The 18890-nt window shown below is 42.2% G+C and overlaps 1 protein-coding gene and 1 long non-coding RNA gene across 3 annotated transcripts in view; one reads left to right on the forward strand and one right to left on the reverse strand.

The window, feature by feature from the left end:
- Positions 1-6885, reverse strand: part of LOC140497622 (uncharacterized) — a 32764-nt gene extending 25879 nt beyond the window's left edge. The window contains exon 1 of one of the 2 annotated variants that reach the window (XR_011964794.1): positions 6571-6885. This is a non-coding gene — a long non-coding RNA (uncharacterized lncRNA). The other variant, XR_011964793.1, reaches the window with a different exon arrangement.
- Positions 6886-7226: 341 nt separating this feature from the next.
- On the forward strand, positions 7227-15555 carry THOC7 (THO complex subunit 7). Its single transcript, XM_072598775.1, has 8 exons — positions 7227-7425; positions 10808-10925; positions 11779-11906; positions 12175-12261; positions 13120-13177; positions 13597-13663; positions 14389-14458; positions 14844-15555. Exons 1-8 carry the CDS (start codon positions 7407-7409, stop codon positions 14909-14911), a joined length of 615 nt encoding a protein of 204 aa, XP_072454876.1. The 5' UTR covers positions 7227-7406; the 3' UTR covers positions 14912-15555.
- Positions 15556-18890: the final 3335 nt, after the last annotated feature.

Genomic DNA, 18890 nt, shown 5'->3' on the forward strand with positions numbered 1-18890 from the left:
AGGAACAAAGCAGACATGGCCTTAGTGGACTCTTCAACTGGCACCCAGTTACCTGCCTCAGTGGTCCTTCCATCATCTCTATTCTGAACCATCAAGAAACAGTTCAATTATATTCAATAAATTTGGTTTTTAAAAGTCCTGGTGGAATGAACAATGAATTTAGAGTCAGCCACTCTGGGCTCCAACTTTACCTTTGTAAAGTGGCCTCCCTGAGTCTCAGTTTCCTCATTTGTAAAATATGGGGACTGGCCTGAATGGCTTCTGAGCTTCCGTCTAGATCTTGGATCCTATTGTGTTTATCAAAAAGAGGTAAATTTTTTAGCCCACGTTTTGGTCAATGATGTGAAACAGCAAGACAAGCTCAGGACTGGGAAGTTGAGAGCCCCAGATGTCAGTTGTTCAACCTCACGGTTTAATGACCTCCTTAGGACTTGGTTTCCCTGTCTATAAATACACTGACTTTGAAATTTCCCTTCCAAACACGTGCCATCTTTTATGTGAAATCCCTTCTGGTGTCCCTCCTTCTTAAGTCATCTGAAAATTCACGTGTTTTTATTCTACACATGCTTAAAGACCTCTGTGATGTTTCCTCCAAGTAAAAATAAGTTCTCCAAGAGCAGGAACTGTTTGTTTTTTTGTCATTGTACCCACAGCATCTAAATATAGAATTTGGTACACAACAGGTGCTTAATAAATGCTTTTTAACACAGTGCCTGGCACATATGTAAATGAATGACTGGCTGACTGTATCTTTAAGAACCCTATTATTCTATATGGAAGATTCATTGTGGTGTCTAAGTTAAATAACAAATCTGTACATAAGGATCCCTGCGGGCTGAACCAAATATTGACTTAAAAAGTTATGGAATGTGATTTTACTTATGTTTTAATGAATTTTTATTTGATCTTGCTAAATATGTCCCAATTACAAATTTAACCTTCTTCCTTACTTGAGAGTGTTAGGCAAAGGTAACCTTGTTCCACACCTCTGATGAAGATAGATCAATGACCGTCTTACTATGTATCACTTTTTAAAATTCAGTCCACAAAAGGACACAATGGAAAACACCCCAGTCATTGGACAAGGAAACTCTTCCAAGTCCAGGTCCCACATTCGCTAAGATGTGTGAAATGTGGGTAGATGATATTTAACTCCTCCATGCCCCAGTCTCTTTGTCTGTAAAATGGGGATAATAAGGCTGGCATTCCCTGTCTCACAGGACTGTTTCATCCAAAGCACTTTGTACTAACAAAATGGGTAGAAAACCTTAAAAGCCATCCTATAGAATAAGACACAAACTCAGTCATGAATTCTCACAATATTAAGAAGTTAAGATTCTGGCAGCATCCTTCATTCCCTCTGCTGATATAAAAAGAGCACTCTCAACAACTGTGGCTGGACCTCAGCAATACTATGTAGCTAGCCCCATAGAGCAAAATTTCGTTTTCTTTTCGGTCTTCAGTTTTCACTCCACAGATTTCCTAAAACTACATTTGATGAACCAAAAGGTCCAATATTAGCATCCAAACATAAACAGCTGAGTTCAAAGATAGGAATTTTTCATTCATCATTTCTAGTCTCGTTATGTGACAACTTTTAAATGAACCACTGCCAGAACTTTAAAATGAAAAGAAAAAAAAGTTCTAAAATAATCCAAGTGAAACTCAGCGAAAATCTTGAAAATAATTATAGTTAAACCACAAGGATGCAGGTGCATACTTGAGCTGAAGTTCAAGGCAGTTAGTTCAAATCAGCAAAAATTACAAAATCCCTTTCATTTATTCAAGAACCAAAAGGGAATCTCCCTTTCATTCTTTCACAACTTTTGCTCTGGGTGTTCCAACCTCTAACATATTTCAATTACAAACAAAAAAACAAACCCACAAAGAAACTCGCCACATAGTAACAAGACAACAATTTTTTCATGTCTATACAAGCACAAATTTTTAACAAACTCTCTCCATCAAAACATCATCTAAGAATAAAAAAGGTAAGAGGAAAAGGAATATTTTTCCATCAACACAAATATAAGGAATTTGTGATTTTTTTCTTCTGAAAGGTGAGAATTTAAAGCTACTGGATAATATTATTACATATTAACATGATAAGAAATAATGGGGAAACCTTTAAAAGGCTATACAAAGAGGTATATTCCATTGCTAATTAGGCATAAGAGTGCAGCTAAAAATTTAGAAATCTCAGAGAAGTAAAGGCCTCTGAGGAGGACTGTAAGAGTTCAGCTTTCTCATTTTACAGGTGAGGAAACTGAGGCCCCAAAATATTTTTTTAATGATTACATTTAAGTTTTTGGAAGAGAGATTTAAAATTCTGAAGTTAGAGGTAAAATGCTAAGAACTTTTTTTTTTAATCTTGTGTCTCTCCAATTTCAGAGCACTCATGATGAAACATGCTCCCCATCTCCTAAGAGAGAGGACACAGAATGAAGAATGAGACATATTCTTTTGAATATGGTCAACTTGGAAATATGTTTTGATTGACTATGCATGTTTTCAATGAGTTTCGTTTTTCTTTTGTTCTCAATTTGGGGTTGGAGTAGAATGGCAATAAGGAAAATTTGTTCTGCCTAAAACAAACTCTAATTTAATAAATAAATCCTGTGCATCTATAAATGTCTGAGATAATTCATTCCTCATATGCAAAACTATTAAACATGCTTCCAAACAATTTCTCATGTAGTTTTCTTTTCAATTTTACATTTAAAAATCTATTCCAAAACAAGAGCCAACAAAACAATATTATTCTATTAAAAATATGATTAAATGACTTTAGAAAGAGAGAGAAAAGGATAAAACATGATCCATTTTCTTCCCTAGTATATCTCTATTCTATATACACAATGGTTAAGAAATGGGGAAGAGATGAAACTTAGCACCAAAGGAAAAGGAGCTATGAGGTTCAGCTTCAGCTGGATGAAATTACACACACACACACACACACACACACACACACACACACACACACATACACACACATACACACACACATATCCTCATTTAATCTCTAGACTGTGTGGAGCACAAGAGGTACCTTTGTGTATTTTATTGAACTAAACATATCATGCAGAAAGGGAAGGAAAGGCCAACGACAGGGATTTCTTCATGGCAATGGTTTCATGTTGGTAGCATGAAGGGGTGACCTCACTTTTCCCTCAAAGAAGATAATTAAAATAAGCAGGAATATCAAATCTAAAAAATTTCCAAAGATAACTGTGTTGATATATGTTTTAACTTTAAAAAAAAAAACGACAGAAGAAAACACAGTCACACCTGGCTGGATAAAACTAGAGAAATTTAGAAAATTATACATGACAAACATAGTATGATATAATCAGTTCTAAGCAGAATTCAAGATCTCCTAATAGCTATGAGGCCACAAGCTACTTAACCGTCAGGGGGTCACTGAATGGGTGTCAGAAGGAGATCTCGGGCTAATACAGCCAGAGCTGACAACGACAGGTGATCTCTGTACATTCTACCTGAATAATAGTACAGCTAAGGAACAAATCTAGAGAATCGCTCATATTCTTCCAGACCACAAACCATCCCGGGCCAGGGCTCCCAACGTGTAGAGGCCTGCGCGCCTCCAGGATTTGGGCACAACCCACCAGCCAAACTGCCCCTGGGTGAGGGCCTTCCCGATGAAAACAGGAACCATTTCAGCTTCTGGTTTGAGGCTCTTAGCTCAAGATGGAAATACCACTAGGGATAAGAAGATAATTTGTTGGAAAGAATTCTATTTGGTTCAATTAAAAAACATTTTCCTTATGGGTAACTACTCTGTGTATGTATACATAAATATAAATTAACAAATGTACTTTGTGTATATGTATACACATATTTAAATATATTATTAATTTTATATTTCTGCTGAGTAGATGTTATATGTATTTGCTGTCTTCTCCATTAGAATGGTATATCACTGCATGGAGAAATTATTTCATTTATTGTGTTTCTATCTCCAGTGCTTAACATGGTCCACAGCACATAGTAGACCAGTCAGACTTGTTGACTGTGCATTGTGGCAGGTACTGGGGTCACAAAAATAAAAGTCAATGAACATTTATTAAGAACTTAACTATGTGCCAAACTATCCTGTGCTAAACTCCAGCAGGAGACAGTCACAGAGAACAGAGAGATCACAGTCTAATAGACTTAAACAAGATATGGTTCCTAGGGGGCTGAGTTTTGAGGACTGAACAAGATAGTTCTTTCTGTAAGGGAGCTTAAAATCCAGAAGGAGAAACCTAGTGGAGTTTATGGCAGAGCCGCCCCTGAAGTTTTACGAGAGTCCAAGGTACTCTATTTATGCTCAAACAGATTCTGGAGCCTCTATGGTAACAAAGTGTCAATACATTCCATCAAGACACAGAAAAATGAAAAATAAAATCAGTGGAGGAAAAATTACTTTTTAAAGTAAATAAAAGAATATCATCCACTTGGTTTCTCTGCTCAGAATTCCAGCACAGGTGAGGAGGAAGTCAAAGCAGGTAGGTGTGAACCTGTTTCTCTTAAATATAAAGAAATCAAGAATCTAAATTGCTTTGTTACCTTGGTTAAGTAATGGTACTTATGGCCACAGTAAGTATGTGATGAGAAGGATTGTAAGCATATCACTGTTATCTCAGTTCTACATTTCCACCGGAAAACTGTTCTCTTACTCTAAATGAGGGAGAAGGCGAAGTAAATATTTAAAAATCGGGCTCTTCTTACTTTAATAATAACAATAAAATAGCTAGCACTTACATATTACTTTAAGGTTTACAAGTGCTTCGCAAATCTCATTTTATCCTTATAACAACCATGAGGTAAGTGCTATTATTAACTCCATTTTACAGATAAGGAAACTGAGACAAACAGAAGTTAAACAATTTGCCCAGGGTCACCGAGCCAGTAAATGCCTCTGCAGGAAGTCTTCCTGATTCCAGGTAAAGCCTCTATTCACGGTACCACCTACCCGATTTAAGCCAACGTAAAATACTGATGAATATAGGTTGCCGTTAGGAACTGAATGCACAAAGACAGGGACTAAATTCTGAAAAATTATTTTGTCTGTTTGCTTACTTAATTTCATGATGTTTTATGAAAAGGGTAATTAATGAAGAAAGGGAGTTCCTTTTGGACAGGAACTTTCATTTTGGGAAGCTGGCAAAGTGCCTTCGACCCAGCAGTGGCTTAAGAAAGGTTTACTGAATTCATCACTCACATTAATGACCATGTATCTGAGATAATCCAATCAGATTAAATTGTGTGGACCATAAGGCTTTAAGAGCGGAAGGTTAAAATAATGATACTGCATGCAGCCACCTTTACTCAAGTGCCATCAAGTGCTGAGTAGCGCTGAATATCGGACAAATGAAGGTTCTTCTCGTCAGTCCCCTTCCCTCCCCAGAACTAAACGACATAACAGTGTGTCCTCAAAGGCAACTTTGTATCTGATAAAACTTCCCCAGAAAATTTCACAGTTACAAAAGGGCTAGGGGAGTGGCATATCTTCCTACTTTTAATTAAAGTAAAAAACACCACCACCAGAAGAAAAGGCTTTTCTTTCCAAAATCATCCTTTCTAATGACATCTAAAAAAATGTTAACTTTACAACTGTCATCCTTACAATTATCATTCCAATTAAAACCTTAGTAAAATTTACTCCTTAAAAAGACATGAAACATCCGATTTATAACCAATGATTGTGAAGATCTAAAGTAATTCTAGTCTAAGTCGGGATGTTCTCCTCCTTCTGGGCTCAATAAACTGAACAAGGCTGGAGGACAAACAGATAGTTTGGCTCTGGACGAGAAAGCACGCTGGATTTAGAATCAGAGCTTTCTGGGTTCTAATTCTGACTCTCCCCCTTAAAATCAGTGTTCTTTGGGACAAATGCCCCATCCTCCGAAGGGCGTTAAAGGAGAGGACCAAGGAAGGGCCTTTCTAGCTCCATCTCCTCGTCCATACACAACTTGTTAAGGACCTCTCAACTTGAGGACCTCAAGGCTCTCTCGAGAACGTTAGCCACTGGAGGACGGGGAGGGATTTTTGTTTTTTCATCTTCACCTCTTAGGGCAGTACTTCCTAAGTGACTGACTGACACAGTCACTGATTGACTTCAACCTAATATGCAATATAAAAACAAATGTAAATCCCTTCCATCTACACTCAAGTAGTTTAAATGGGTCAGGATAATCTCGCAAACATAAAGAAAGGTATTAAATATCTGTATCGGTTTCCAGTTGGATGTTTCACAGAATTAAATCACGGCCCGTTCTACACGCATTGAGGCCAAGGGACCCAATGAGGTCTCCGGGCCTTGGGGCTGGGCCCGGGTCAGCTGGGGATCTCTTCGGGCCGGCAATGATACCCAAGAGCGATCGAGAAGCATTTGGGAGGCACCAACAGGCGCCAGGCCCCGGGGATACAAAGAAGGGGAAATGCTCTGGGTAGGATTCCACTCTGGGGAGGGTTGGCACACACCCTAGAACGGACCCAAATGGGGGAGACTGCGCGGGGGGGCGAGCAGCCCACCAAGTCGGGGGTCGGAAGGGGTGCCCACATTACCTGGCGAACGGGGGGGTCTCAGTGGGGCTTTCCGTGGCCTCGCAGCCGGCGGCCCCAAGGGCCGAAGCTCGGCTGGTTTGGGGCCCCGGCCGCGGGGGGCGGTCATGGGACAAGCCTAGCATCGGCCCCCTCCCATTTTACCTTTATACCGGACATGGGCGGGGGCGGGGGAGGGGTCGCACGGTAATGACAGGTTGGAGGCCGGGGCCCCCGCGCCTCAGGCATGCCTCCGGGCGCGCACGCACGCCTTCGCGCCCCGCGCCCCACAACGAGGGCCCGGGAGCCGGTTCCCGCGCGAACTTTGCAGGTAGCAGAAGCTGGTGGGCGGAGCGCCGCCGCCCCGCCCCCGCCCCGGCGCGCGCTGCCTCCCGCCCCCCGCACGCCCGCAGACCTCCCCCCGCGGTGACCTTCCCTTCCCCGCCCCTCCCCCCAGCCCCCAGTCCCCGGAAGGGGGCTCCGAGATCCGCGGCCCCGCACCCCTCCACCCCGCTCGGGGCCGCGCCGCGTGTGCGCTGGCCCCCTCGTCCCTCCCGCCCGGCCCGGCCTCGCGGCGGCTCTCACCTGGCGGGCGGAAGCAGCGCGTCCTGCGGCGCGGGGCGGGGCCGCGGGGCGGGGCCTTGGAGCCGGGCGTGCTGGGCCCTCCGCCCCTCGCCGCCCCGCCCCGGCCTCCTCCCCCTCCCCCCAGGGGGCGGGCCCGGGCACGCGCGGCTCGGCGGCGGCTCCGGCGGCAGGCCCCGCCCCTAGGCCTTCATGGCTGTTTGCCCGGCTGCATTGTGGGAGTTTGACCCGGGGCCGCTGGACGCGGTTGAGGATCCGCCGCCGCCGCCGAGGGCGCGATGGGGTCGGTGACGGACGGTAAGGGGGCTCCGCCAGGGGTGGGAGGAACGGGGCCGAACACCTCCTCCCCAGATCCTCCCAGACCCGTCCTTCCCGAGAGCCCCTGGGGATGGGGTGGGGGGCCCCCACGGGAAAGGGGGTCCCAGGCCGTGCGGGCTCGGACCCTGGCCCTTCCCGCCGTCCCCTCTGTGCGTGACGGCCGGACGAAGGGAGCGCGGCCGGGCCCGAGGGTCCGCGAGGCCGGGCAGCCGCCGGCCGGGCCTCACCGAGACCTGGAGCGCTTCGTGCGCTCCGCCGGTGGGGGAGACACGCGTGCGGACCCGGGGCTGCGCACGGGCCTCCCCCGGGCGGGGAAATCCACGCGAGAAGCGCCTTGTCTCGGCCGATCGGGCCCGTTTGTTGTGTGGGTTGTGTTCCCAGGGCCTGGTGGGGACTGGGGAGGGCGGCCTGGCGTGCGTGTGTGCGTGCGTGTGAGTACAGGTGTAAATACACACGCACAGACATCCGGGGATTGGGGTAAAGCACCCCTGGGGGAGGCCTGCAAGCTTACAGAACTTTAGGGACCGGCCGACCCTGACCCGCGCCCAGCTCCTGTCCTCGCTTTTCTAGGCCGCTGGGACTTGTGCAGTCCAGTCTCCTCCCCCCGACCCCACTGGGACTTTTTGGCCGAGGCCCTGGAGCACTTGGCCATTTCCTTCTCCAGCTCATTTTACAGAGGAGGAAACTGAGGCAGACAGGGCCACGTGACTTATCCAGGATCCTACTGTGCGAGGCACATTTGAACTCAGGTCTTCCTGACTCCGGGCCGAAGGGGCCATCGGCTACACCACCAAGTTATGGTAGCTGCATACCCAGCATCCTTTACATAACCGGAATCAGTGGTGGTGAACCAGTTATAAATCCTGCGGAAATCTGAGTTCTATCTTGCTTTGATGGTTAGTGACTAGACCAGAGCATTTCTTTTCCAAGGCCTAAGAATGTTGCTTTTGGTGTTTGAATCACCTCTATTTCATGTGTTAATTAAGCTTTGGCAAGATCTTTTCCACGAGGGGAGTGATGATTTTTGTTGACTATTCAGATCCTTAAATATCGATGCTTAGTTGTTAACCTGATCAATATTTCTGGAGTGATGGAGGATTGAATTTCAAAATTCCTCCCGCAGCATTGTCTTTGGGAAGGAGGGGCTAGAATTTTTAAGAGTACAGAATTATGAGCTTTCAGAATGAGAATTCCAGCCAGTTTAATGTAATACCATCTGTGTCACATCTCTCAAGTGAGATTGCAACCCAGTGTCAAAAGTTGCTGAAAGGTCTGATGGTTTGACAGGGACATATGCCTTATGTCTTGACTGAGAAAATTAATTAGCAATGAGAATAGTGCCCTATTTTTGTCAAGTCTGTACGGTATTATTCCCCAGCAGAAGAACTCCAGGCTTCAAGGTCTAGCTAAGAGATGTTTGGAGGTGGAGAGAAAAGAGGGGAATTAGAGTTGATGGAGCTTAATTTTCAATTTTCCTAAATTGTGTGGCTTTTTTCTTTCAGTGAAGTTTTTTCCCTTTTGTCTCCTTTTGAAGACTGGTCCTTACCTGTGCCCTCAGTGTCATGTTTCCCCCCCTCCATCTCCTCCAGGAGTTTACTCTCTCATCTCTTTTTTTTTTTTTTCTGTTTCTAACTACTGATTTCCCCCTACTGACTTTCACTCCAAACCCAGTATTCTTTTCCACTGGTTTTGTAAATTGGGATACTACTGACCAAGCTCTCTTTGTGGGCAGTATTGTGGCAGCTAGATGGTAGGGCAGTGGTTAGAATACCTGAGCACAAATGGGACTTTTGACACTTCCTAGCTGTGTGACCCTGGGCAACTCAGGTCATGTCTCTCTCTGCCTCAGTTTCCTCCTATAAAATTAGGATAGTAATAGCACCTCCCTCCCAGGGTTGCTGTGAGGATCAAATGAGATGATAATTGTGAAATGTATGGCATAGTGTCTGGCACACAGTAAGTGCTAAGTGAATGCTGGTTATTATTACTGTCTCTCCTACCTGTGTGACTCTTCCTCAGCTCCTCTTTTGGAATCTTCATTCATTTCCTGCCTGCTAATTTGATCGTTTCTCAAGGTCCTATCCTGTGCCTTCTCAGTCCTCTCTCAGTAATCATGTCTGTTCTGGTGGGCTCAGTTATTGTCTCTGTATAAATCACTCCTAAATCTGTGTATCCAGGCCAAATCTCTGCAGAGCTCTACTATAGCATATCATTAGTTGCCTGCTAGACATCACTACCTGATTTCAAATGTAGATCTCCTGATTGCAACCTTTCTTGTCTTCATGCCATTTACACATTTGCCACCCGATTAATTTTCCCAAAATCCCACTTTCATGTTCTTCCCTAGCTTTTCATTGGCTCCTTTGTGCCTAGTGACTGTAACTCTCATTTATAAAGCCCTTAAAATATTAAAGTCATTTCTCATAGTCACACTGGAATGTAGATATTATGAGTAGATCATCCCCATTTTATTGATGAGGTAACTAAGAAGTTAAAATGACTTGCCTCTTGTCTCAGCTCATAATGTCAATTGAATATGTCTTTTGCCTACAAGTCCAATACCCTTTTATCTACTGCTGTTTTCTATCTCTTGTTCTTGGAATTAGAAATATTTCTACCTGTGTACTGAAACTATTGTTAAATGTTTGGGGAATGATTTATCAGGCAGGCTCTCCAGGAATCCAGCACTATTTCAGCTAAGCTGGAGCATCATAACTGAGGTAAAGAAACCAGAGGAGAAGCCCTTTCGTTGGTCCTTATTCTTTGTTCCTCTTTTCCTTCTTGTTAAGTTCAGTGGAGCAGAGGGAAAAGAAGCACCAGCTGAGGGTCCTAATGTGATAGAAACTTTAGAGATTTAGGGACAATAAGTTTATATCGAAAACACTTCACATCATTTTTTTCCTCTCATCTCCTTACTTTGTCTGTCCCCCTGCTTGCCACCACTCTTGTGTGTACACACACAAGAACAAAAACACACATCCCCACAGGCTCACTGCCTTAGGCTTCCAGAGACACCCAGCAGTTCCTACAATTAACCCTATTAGTGGGACTCAAGGATAAGAGGTCACTGTCTTCACCTGAGGGATTTGGGGCAGCCTTAATCTTATCTGTGTCTCAGTTTTCTCATTTGTAAAATGACTATGATTTCTCCCCACTCTTAACTAATAATATATCACATGAGGCACAAATTTCCCCAGTCAAATTTTCTTGAAGTTAGACTCAAGGATTATCAAATTAATTCCTTATCAGTACCTGGAAATTCTCTCCATTTGTTAGGCATTTTAGCAGGCGTATTGCAGACAGTACAATTGTAATTGATCCATTGGGTCATTTTAATATTTGTTACTCATTTTTCTTTTAGATGAAGTTATAAGAAAGCGTCTCTTAATCGATGGTGATGGTGCCGGTGATGATCGAAGAATCAACCTGTTAGTGAAGAGTTTCATTAAGTGGTGCAATGCTGGATCTCAGGAAGAAGGGTGTGGCATTTTATTGTTGTTTATGTACCATTTTTCCTATTGGAGTCTGTAAATGTTTTGTTCATTCTCAATTTACTGTAAATGGAAATCTATTAAATTTAGTCAATTCTTGATTTTTTTTTCAGACATTAACTGCCTGTTTTGTCTAACATGAGACAAGGTAGCACTATGCTAGTGTTCAAAGTTCTTCATTTTGGATTACTGTAAAGAGAAACTTTCTCTCAATTAGAACTTTCCCACAGTGAAATGGGCTACATTCTCTCTCCTTGAGATCTCCAAGCAAAGGCCCGATCTGCTTAGTCTACCCTATCATAGGGGGAATTCATTTTGTGGAATATGTTGGACTAAATGACAGCCCCTCAGGTCTCTTCCAGCTCTGGAATTCAGTGATTGTATATGATTAATTCTTGGGGAGATGAGTTTATCAAAGGGGAATAAAAGACTAAATTCAGATTGTTTATTTGGCATGAAGACAAGAAAGGTTGCAATCACATTGGTGAAGGAAAGATGTGTTTGAAGTGACTTTTTGGATTTTGAAGTTGGTTTGTTTTAAAATTACTTATTCAGCCCAACTGAAAATCACTACATGTAAATCTGGAGTTTATTGAAAATGTAATGTAACCCTAAATTTAAAATTTATGAATTAAATTCAATAAAAGTATGCATGGAAAAAAATTTAAATTATTTTAAATACATTTTAAATGATAATGAACTCAGAACTTAGTATGTTTTCATTAGTATGGTACAATATCTTCCAATAAAATGTAGTATAAGATTTTCATTACTGACATTCATATATTATCTTTAAGAGTTTTTCTCTGTTTTAACCACCTCTGTTTTCTTTTATTTTTAGCTATAGTCAGTACCAACGCATGCTGAGTACACTGTCTCAATGTGAATTTTCAATGGGAAAAACCCTACTTGTATATGATATGAATCTCAGAGAAATGGAAAACTATGAAAAAATTTACAAAGACATAGGTAAATACAGTTAAAGTTATTTCTATTTAGATTTATTCTTGACTTACCAGTGTTAAAGTTTGGAGTTTAAAAATCTGAGAGAATTTTACCTAGAAATCTTTGGTTCAAAAAAGATTCCCATATAAATTTTTTTTTAAATAGCTCTTTAAAAAATGGTAACATTTTGTTGGCAGTTGAAAATTTAGTTAAATACCTTTGATTGACCTAGCAAAAGATTGTTGTTGATGAAGTTACAGCTGTCTTTTTTATTGTTTTTAATATGACATAGAAAGTAGTATAACTGGAGCACATGAAAAAATTACCGAGTGCAAAAAGCAGATCCTTCAAGCAAAACGAATACGGAAAAATCGCCAGGGTAAGAATTGTGTGTGATATTGTGTGTGCTTTGAGGTAAGACCTAGAGTCTTAATTACTATGAATTACAAAAAATAGGAAACCTCTGAATCTTAAAAATATCTCTTACTGTCAACAACAAATTTATGCTTGCTGGAATTCTTTACCAGGTTCAAATGACATTTATAATCCTTGTCTTTTATTCAGTGCATTTTTTTTTAAATGCCTGCTACATTCCTTGGAAATTGGCCTTTTTGCAAATGGTAGAGGGACCTGCACCAAGTGCAAAGGAAAACTTGATTCACAGCTTAAAGAATGTATCTGGTGCTTTACACATATTATCATATTGGTTCAAATCTAGGCCACCCACAAGATAGACTGCAACTCTAAAGAGAAAAGTCTTTGAATCATACACTGTAAAATAACACAGAAAATACCACATCAAAACAAATGGCTGCTCCGGAAAGTGCTCTTTGAATGGGCTGGCAGAAATAAGCACGCTGTCATCGTCTCCTTGGTAAGAAGAGGAAAGATGCTGAATATTCCATGTGACTACCAGAGGGAGACTTAGCAGCCAAGCAAACAAAAAGAGCTTGTTTTGATTATAGCTTGAACTGGTTGTTTTTTTTTTTTTAAATGTAATTCAGATTTGGAAGGTTAACCTGCATTTGGATCAGTCTGTTCTATCTTAGCTGATTCTTCAATCATCCCTGAGAAAGACAACAAGAACACAAATATTAATGTTTCCATTTTACACAAAGGTTAAGTGACCTCTGCAAGATAAAACCAAGCCTTTGGATTGGACCTTTTCTACTGTACTAACCAGTCTTCCCAGGGGTAAAGTGCCTTTGGTAAATGGCTGTGGGTTTGTGTCTTTCAGAATATGATGCTTTGGCAAAAGTCATACAGCACCATCCAGACAGGCATGAAACATTAAAGTAAGTTTAATATTTTACTTTGCTTCTAATTAATATGTGCTTATACCTCAAGGTAATAGCTATCTCTGTTTTTTCAAAGAGCTTAAGCATTTGCAGTTCTGAAACATCTATTTTTATTTAATATCCCTTAAAGTGTGGCACAGAAGAGCATGTCACATTTATAAAACTCTTGGACCAGGTGGAGCTACTAGGGAAAATAAACCATCATTCTGAAATAATGAGAACAGGTTGGGTCCTTAATGTTACATATCATTTCATTGCCTAGAACAGTTCTTGATTGAAAATGCAGTATTAGCACTTCAGAATTATCAAACAACTGGGTAAACTATAAAGTTTTGACTAAAAATAAATTATTTGATATTGATTCCTTTTCAAAAATAGGTAAAATGTTTATTACTCATTTTACTGTTCTTTTTCAGGGAACTAGATGCTTTGGGGAAAGAATTACAACATCTGTCTCATATAAAAGAAAATGTTGAAGATAAGGTATGTTTATTTCTGTCAGTCAATCCAGTATTAAGTGCCAGGTAGTCTGTGCCAGGCTCTGTAGTAAATGCTGGTAAGGCCAAAAACATCCTCTGCCTACATTCTGAAGGGGGAGACAATATATAAATAACTCTGTAGATACAAGCTCTATACAGAGTAGATGAGAGATGATCTAGCTGGGAGGCACAAACAGCTTGAGCGGGGGTTGGGAGGAATCAGGAGAGGTCTCCTCCAGAAAGGGATATTAGAATATTAGAGCTGAGTCCATAAGGAAGCTAGGTGAACTGAAAAGCGACAGTGTTACGGATCTTGGGGATTCCAGGGCAAAGACATGGAGGCAAGAGATGGAAAATCTGTTTGAGGAAGAACATATAGGAAAGGAGCAGGAGAGGAAGTGCTTTCAGTGTCAGGAAGAGCAGGTGCTGGGAAGCTGCTAGAATGAGGGCTAGAACAACCTGCTAAGACCTGCATTCCACAGAAACCATCTTGGCCTCCTGAGAGAAGGGGCACCTGGGAGCTTGGCCGGAACACTTAGCTAGAGCACTGTCACAGTAGTCTGGTGGGTGGGGGGTGAGGGCTGGAACAAAGGGGGTGGCCATGTGAGGGAAGGAAGGAAACCTGGGAGATGTGGAAGTAGAAACAGGGAGGTTCTGTCAGCATCAGTATCAACCTTATTTTTGTACATCACCTTAAATTTAAACGTTTTCTTTTCCTTTTAAATCAAGCTGGAATTAAGGCGAAAGCAGTTCCATGTTCTTCTTAGTACCATCCACGAACTTCAGCAGACCTTAGAAAGTAAGTGCCTTATACTAAAACTAATTGTATCTTACTTGTAAGTATTGCTAACGTTTTTATAAAAGCTGAACATCGTTTTTAGAAAGTTAGAGTAACACACTGCATGAACCTTGGGTCATGCCTGTCTCTGGGCAGGAGTACAGCCACCTTTTCATGAAAAAGCAGGTTAGAACTCCTCAGCCAACTTCAGGGAAGGCACTCACTAGATGGGCACAAAGTGCATTTGGGGATTCTGTCATTTTAAAGTGTGGGTGAGATTCCTGAAAATGTTCCAACATTCACTCGAAGGTTTTGTTCTTAATAGATTTGTATGAAGCATTTTATACGGGTGTCATTGTGTTCATCACTGGCACTCACTTGTTTCATATGTACTTCTCAATTTCAGATGATGAAAAACTCTCAGAAGTGGAAGAGTCTCAGGAAACAAGCATGGAAACAGAAACGAAACCATAGGCAAAGCAAGTCTCACCAGTACTGAGGAGAACTAAACTTCGTTTTCTTTCACATGTTAAAGCGTTGTTACCCTGGTAAAACTAGCAGGATATGGATGATAAATTTTTATTAATTTTTTTTTCAAATGTCCAACTAGGTGAAGAAACTTGTAATGAAGTTTGTTTTTATGAATTTTTTTATTCATATATTTTCATTTTGTATTTTCATGCATATTTTGGTAATTGTTAAAGTGGCAAAATTGAAATTGATTCTCACAAGTTGTAATTTACAGAGAAGCATTTCTAGAATCTACCCATGAACACAGTCACACACATGCACATGCATGCACATACAAATGTATCTGCTTTGGATAGGGTCTCCTTCCTCCTTCTCGGACATGTACAATGTAGTAGCTAAGTCCTCAGGAGCTGTCCAAGGGACAGAGAAGTGATGATTTGCCCTCGTGTTAAAAGAGATTGTAACCAAGTCTTCCTGACTCCCATAACAGCACTTGACTACAGCTTCTATGTCACGCTTCTTCTACGTGTGGGGAAAAACAAGGAGCAAATGAGTCAGTTTGTAACCTAGAGAAATGAGTTGTTCACTTTTAAATGTAAGTTAAATTAATTTAGTTATTAAGGTTATAAAATATTTCTGAAAACAAATTGAAATACTCTGTTTGGTTCACGAAAGCCCAGCATCTTAATGTGTGACCAGGAATCCTTTCTGGCTTCTCCTCCATAAGCAGCCATCCCGCCTCTGCTTAAAAAGACCATCGTGAGGGGAGCAGAATTCCAGTAAGTATGTGATACCTTGAATCTCAAATGAACCCGTTTGTAGTTGTCTTATCTGCAAAAGAAAGCTTCGTGCAGAGTATGGACTCAGTAAAGAGGAAACATTCTGGAGTAAGGAAGTGAGGGAATTGGACATGGCCATGTTCTGGCAAAGGAAGTTGATGATGCTGTCTCTCCCTTGGTGTTTCTCACTTCTCTTGATGACTAGCTGCCTCTTGTCTCTCCTCACTTTACCCTAAGGTTTCAAGGATTCAAGCAATATTTATTAATCTATTACCATGTGCTAGGTGCTGAGGGTACAAATGTCCAGGCAAGAGACTGCCCTCCAGAAGTTTACATTTTCTTGGGGTATGAGGTAGAAATGCTGTTTGCCATCATCCCTTTTATTTCTCCTCTCTTGCCCTGACCTGACTTGTACCCCTCCCCAGTAGCTCCCAGTCATGTTCAGAACTGATACATGTTCAGTGGAGGGAGGGGAGAGTGGAATAGGTCATTCAATAGTTTACGAAAGGAAGAAGGTAAGCACTCATGGTAGAGAAGGGAAAACAAAGTAGCAACTCCTTGAAGGAGGAAGAGTTAGGGGAGAAAAAAGACCAGAAATCCTTGGCTTGCATATAACCCCCACGCACACCTTTGTATGGATTGAGTTTCAGTTCTCAAATAGTTCTGTGGTGGGTGGTGCCAAATTCTTGCAGTTACTGGTAGGTCTTTGCAGTGCAAAGAGGTGAACATGAGCAGTGGGGCCCTCCCTGCAGTCCCCAATCCTCAAAGTCCTGGGGACTTTCCCACATAATGTTCCCTGGTGTACCAACTGGTATGTCCCACCTGCCTGGGAGTCTCATGGGTGTGGTGAGGGAAGGAATACACTAGCTTTCCTTTAAGAGACCTTAAAGGACCATTTCCCAGCTATAGGGTCTAAGTGGACAATTCACTTCCCCCTTGTTGCCGGAAAGCAAGCGAACTGCTAACCACACCTTCCATGAGGAAGCGATGGACTGTAGTCAGACTGTCAGCATATATGGAGAGGGCCACCCATTCTACATCACTGGAAACAATGGGCTGCAGTGGCCTGTACCACCACTCATGATACTGGGCTGCCATGTCTGTCCACTGACCACCACAGCTGGAGCCTATGTCTGCCAGGACCAATCATATAGTCCCTTGGCTGTGGAAAGGGTTTCTGTGAGTCTACATTTACTGACTTCCTGGGCTTGGCAGGTGCCCTCGGGCCATCCCTCCTGCTTTCCCTAATCTGGGACCAGGTGCTGCATGCCACAGCATCTCTCCTGCTCTTCTGCAACTGACAAGGGCAGGAACTGCCACATGGGCCAAAGAATTCTGGCCTATCATGTCAGAGCTTGGCTTCTCCTTCCCGGCATTAGTCTTTCCCTTCAATGTAGGAAATTCTGCTGCTAGCTGGCCTGCATGGATGCATCCTGACGTCTTGAACACACAGAGTGGATATCAAAACCAGGATATACAGGAATAGAAAAACACACAAAACCAGAGACTCCTCAAGGCTAGTGTATGGACAGCCTTTCCCTTGTGCAAGTTGTTGCCATATCTGTCCTGGTGGAAGAGGGGAGTTGAGGCCTGAGCTCTTCAGGAATCCCTTGCTCGAAGCTCCAGGGAGAAAGATTCCAGTTCGCAGTTTAGGAGTGAGACTAGAAACTTTTAAAACCGATGCAGCGCTCTTGCCTGTCCTCAGCAGATTGACTGGAGTGCCGTTGGTGCTTTTGCCATCTCCCCAATTCCAGAAATGTCTCTAGGCTCCTGTTCTTTCAAATGCTTACCTCCCCCAATGGTTTGCACCAAAGAATCACGAAAAAGTCTATGTGGCACAATTGCAGTTGGCATCTCAAATGCCAGAGTAAGAAAATACTACTCCCCTGAGGGGGCAGCTAGGTGACACAGTGGAAGGAGTGCTAGGCCTGGAGTCAGGAAGACTCATTTTCATGAGCTCAAATCTAGGCATTTGCTAGCTATGTGACCCTGGGCAAGTCACTTCACCCTGTTGGCCTCAGTTTCCTCATCTGTAAAATGATCTGGAAAAGGAAATAGCAGACCATTCCAGTATCCTTTGTCAAGAAAACCCCAAATGGGGTCAGGAGGACATGACTGAAACAAATGAGCAGTCACTCCCTTGAGGGCAGTTGTTAGACAATACTGAAATCCCAGGGATCTTAGTTAACATCCTGTCACTGTTGCTGTTCTTCCTGCTGCTCCTCGGTCTGCCTTTATTGCATTTTTGTTTGTTTTGTTGAATATGTCCCAGTTATATTTTAATCTGGTTTCTCCTGCGCTGGGGGAGTGTCGAGGGTTGCATGGAGCCAACTCCCTGTCTGACATTTCTGGACTAGATAATCTAAGGTCCTTTCTCTTTCTCTACATCTGTGCTTCGATAAGAAAAGTTGTGAGTTGTAGAGGTCAGCAGTGGACCAATATTGGTAGACCCCTGGAGCCCTCATTCTCTGTTTTTGAATTTTTTTTATTCTGGATTTAACAAACATCAAATAAAATGAGTATTTCAGTGTACAAAAAGCAGATCATACATGAAACTGCAAATCTTTATTATAGATAACTCACTTTTCCTTTTAAGCATGTAATCAGTATGTTTTCTCTGTACTTAAAAAAAGATGCTTTAATTACCTTTCTTTTTTCTCCCTTCCCTCCTCCCTTCCTCCACCACCCCCATACTATATTCCCTTCTCACTTTCTACCTGCAAAAAAGAAAAGAAATGCAAAATTTGTAACATATGCATAGCCAAGGAAAATAAATTTGCATTAGTTGTGTCCAAAAATTGATGTAGTTGGGGGCAGGGGATATAAAGGGAGGTGCTTATATTGGTCAGGATCAGTACATCAATAAATTGCAGAATTAAAACTCTGAAAACAGTGTCACATAGAAACATCATTACACATGGCAGTGAGACTCTTTAAAGACACATCCCATTTAACCTTATTATTTGGTTCTGTGAAAAAAAAGATTAAGAGAAACAATGTTGCAGAGGATGGTTACTTCTATGGCAACAATGTTATAAATAGATAACATTCTTGGGCCTCCAAAGTCTGTACTCGAAAGTTATTCAGTCATTTCAGTCGTGTCTAACCCTTTGTGACTCCACTTGAGGTTTCCTTAGTCTCATACTGGGTACTGGATACTGGAGTGGTTTGCCATTTCCAGCTCATTTTACAGATGAGGAAAC

This window comes from Notamacropus eugenii, chromosome 3 (genome assembly GCF_028372415.1).
Source record: "Notamacropus eugenii isolate mMacEug1 chromosome 3, mMacEug1.pri_v2, whole genome shotgun sequence".
Lineage (NCBI taxonomy): Eukaryota > Metazoa > Chordata > Mammalia > Diprotodontia > Macropodidae > Notamacropus > Notamacropus eugenii.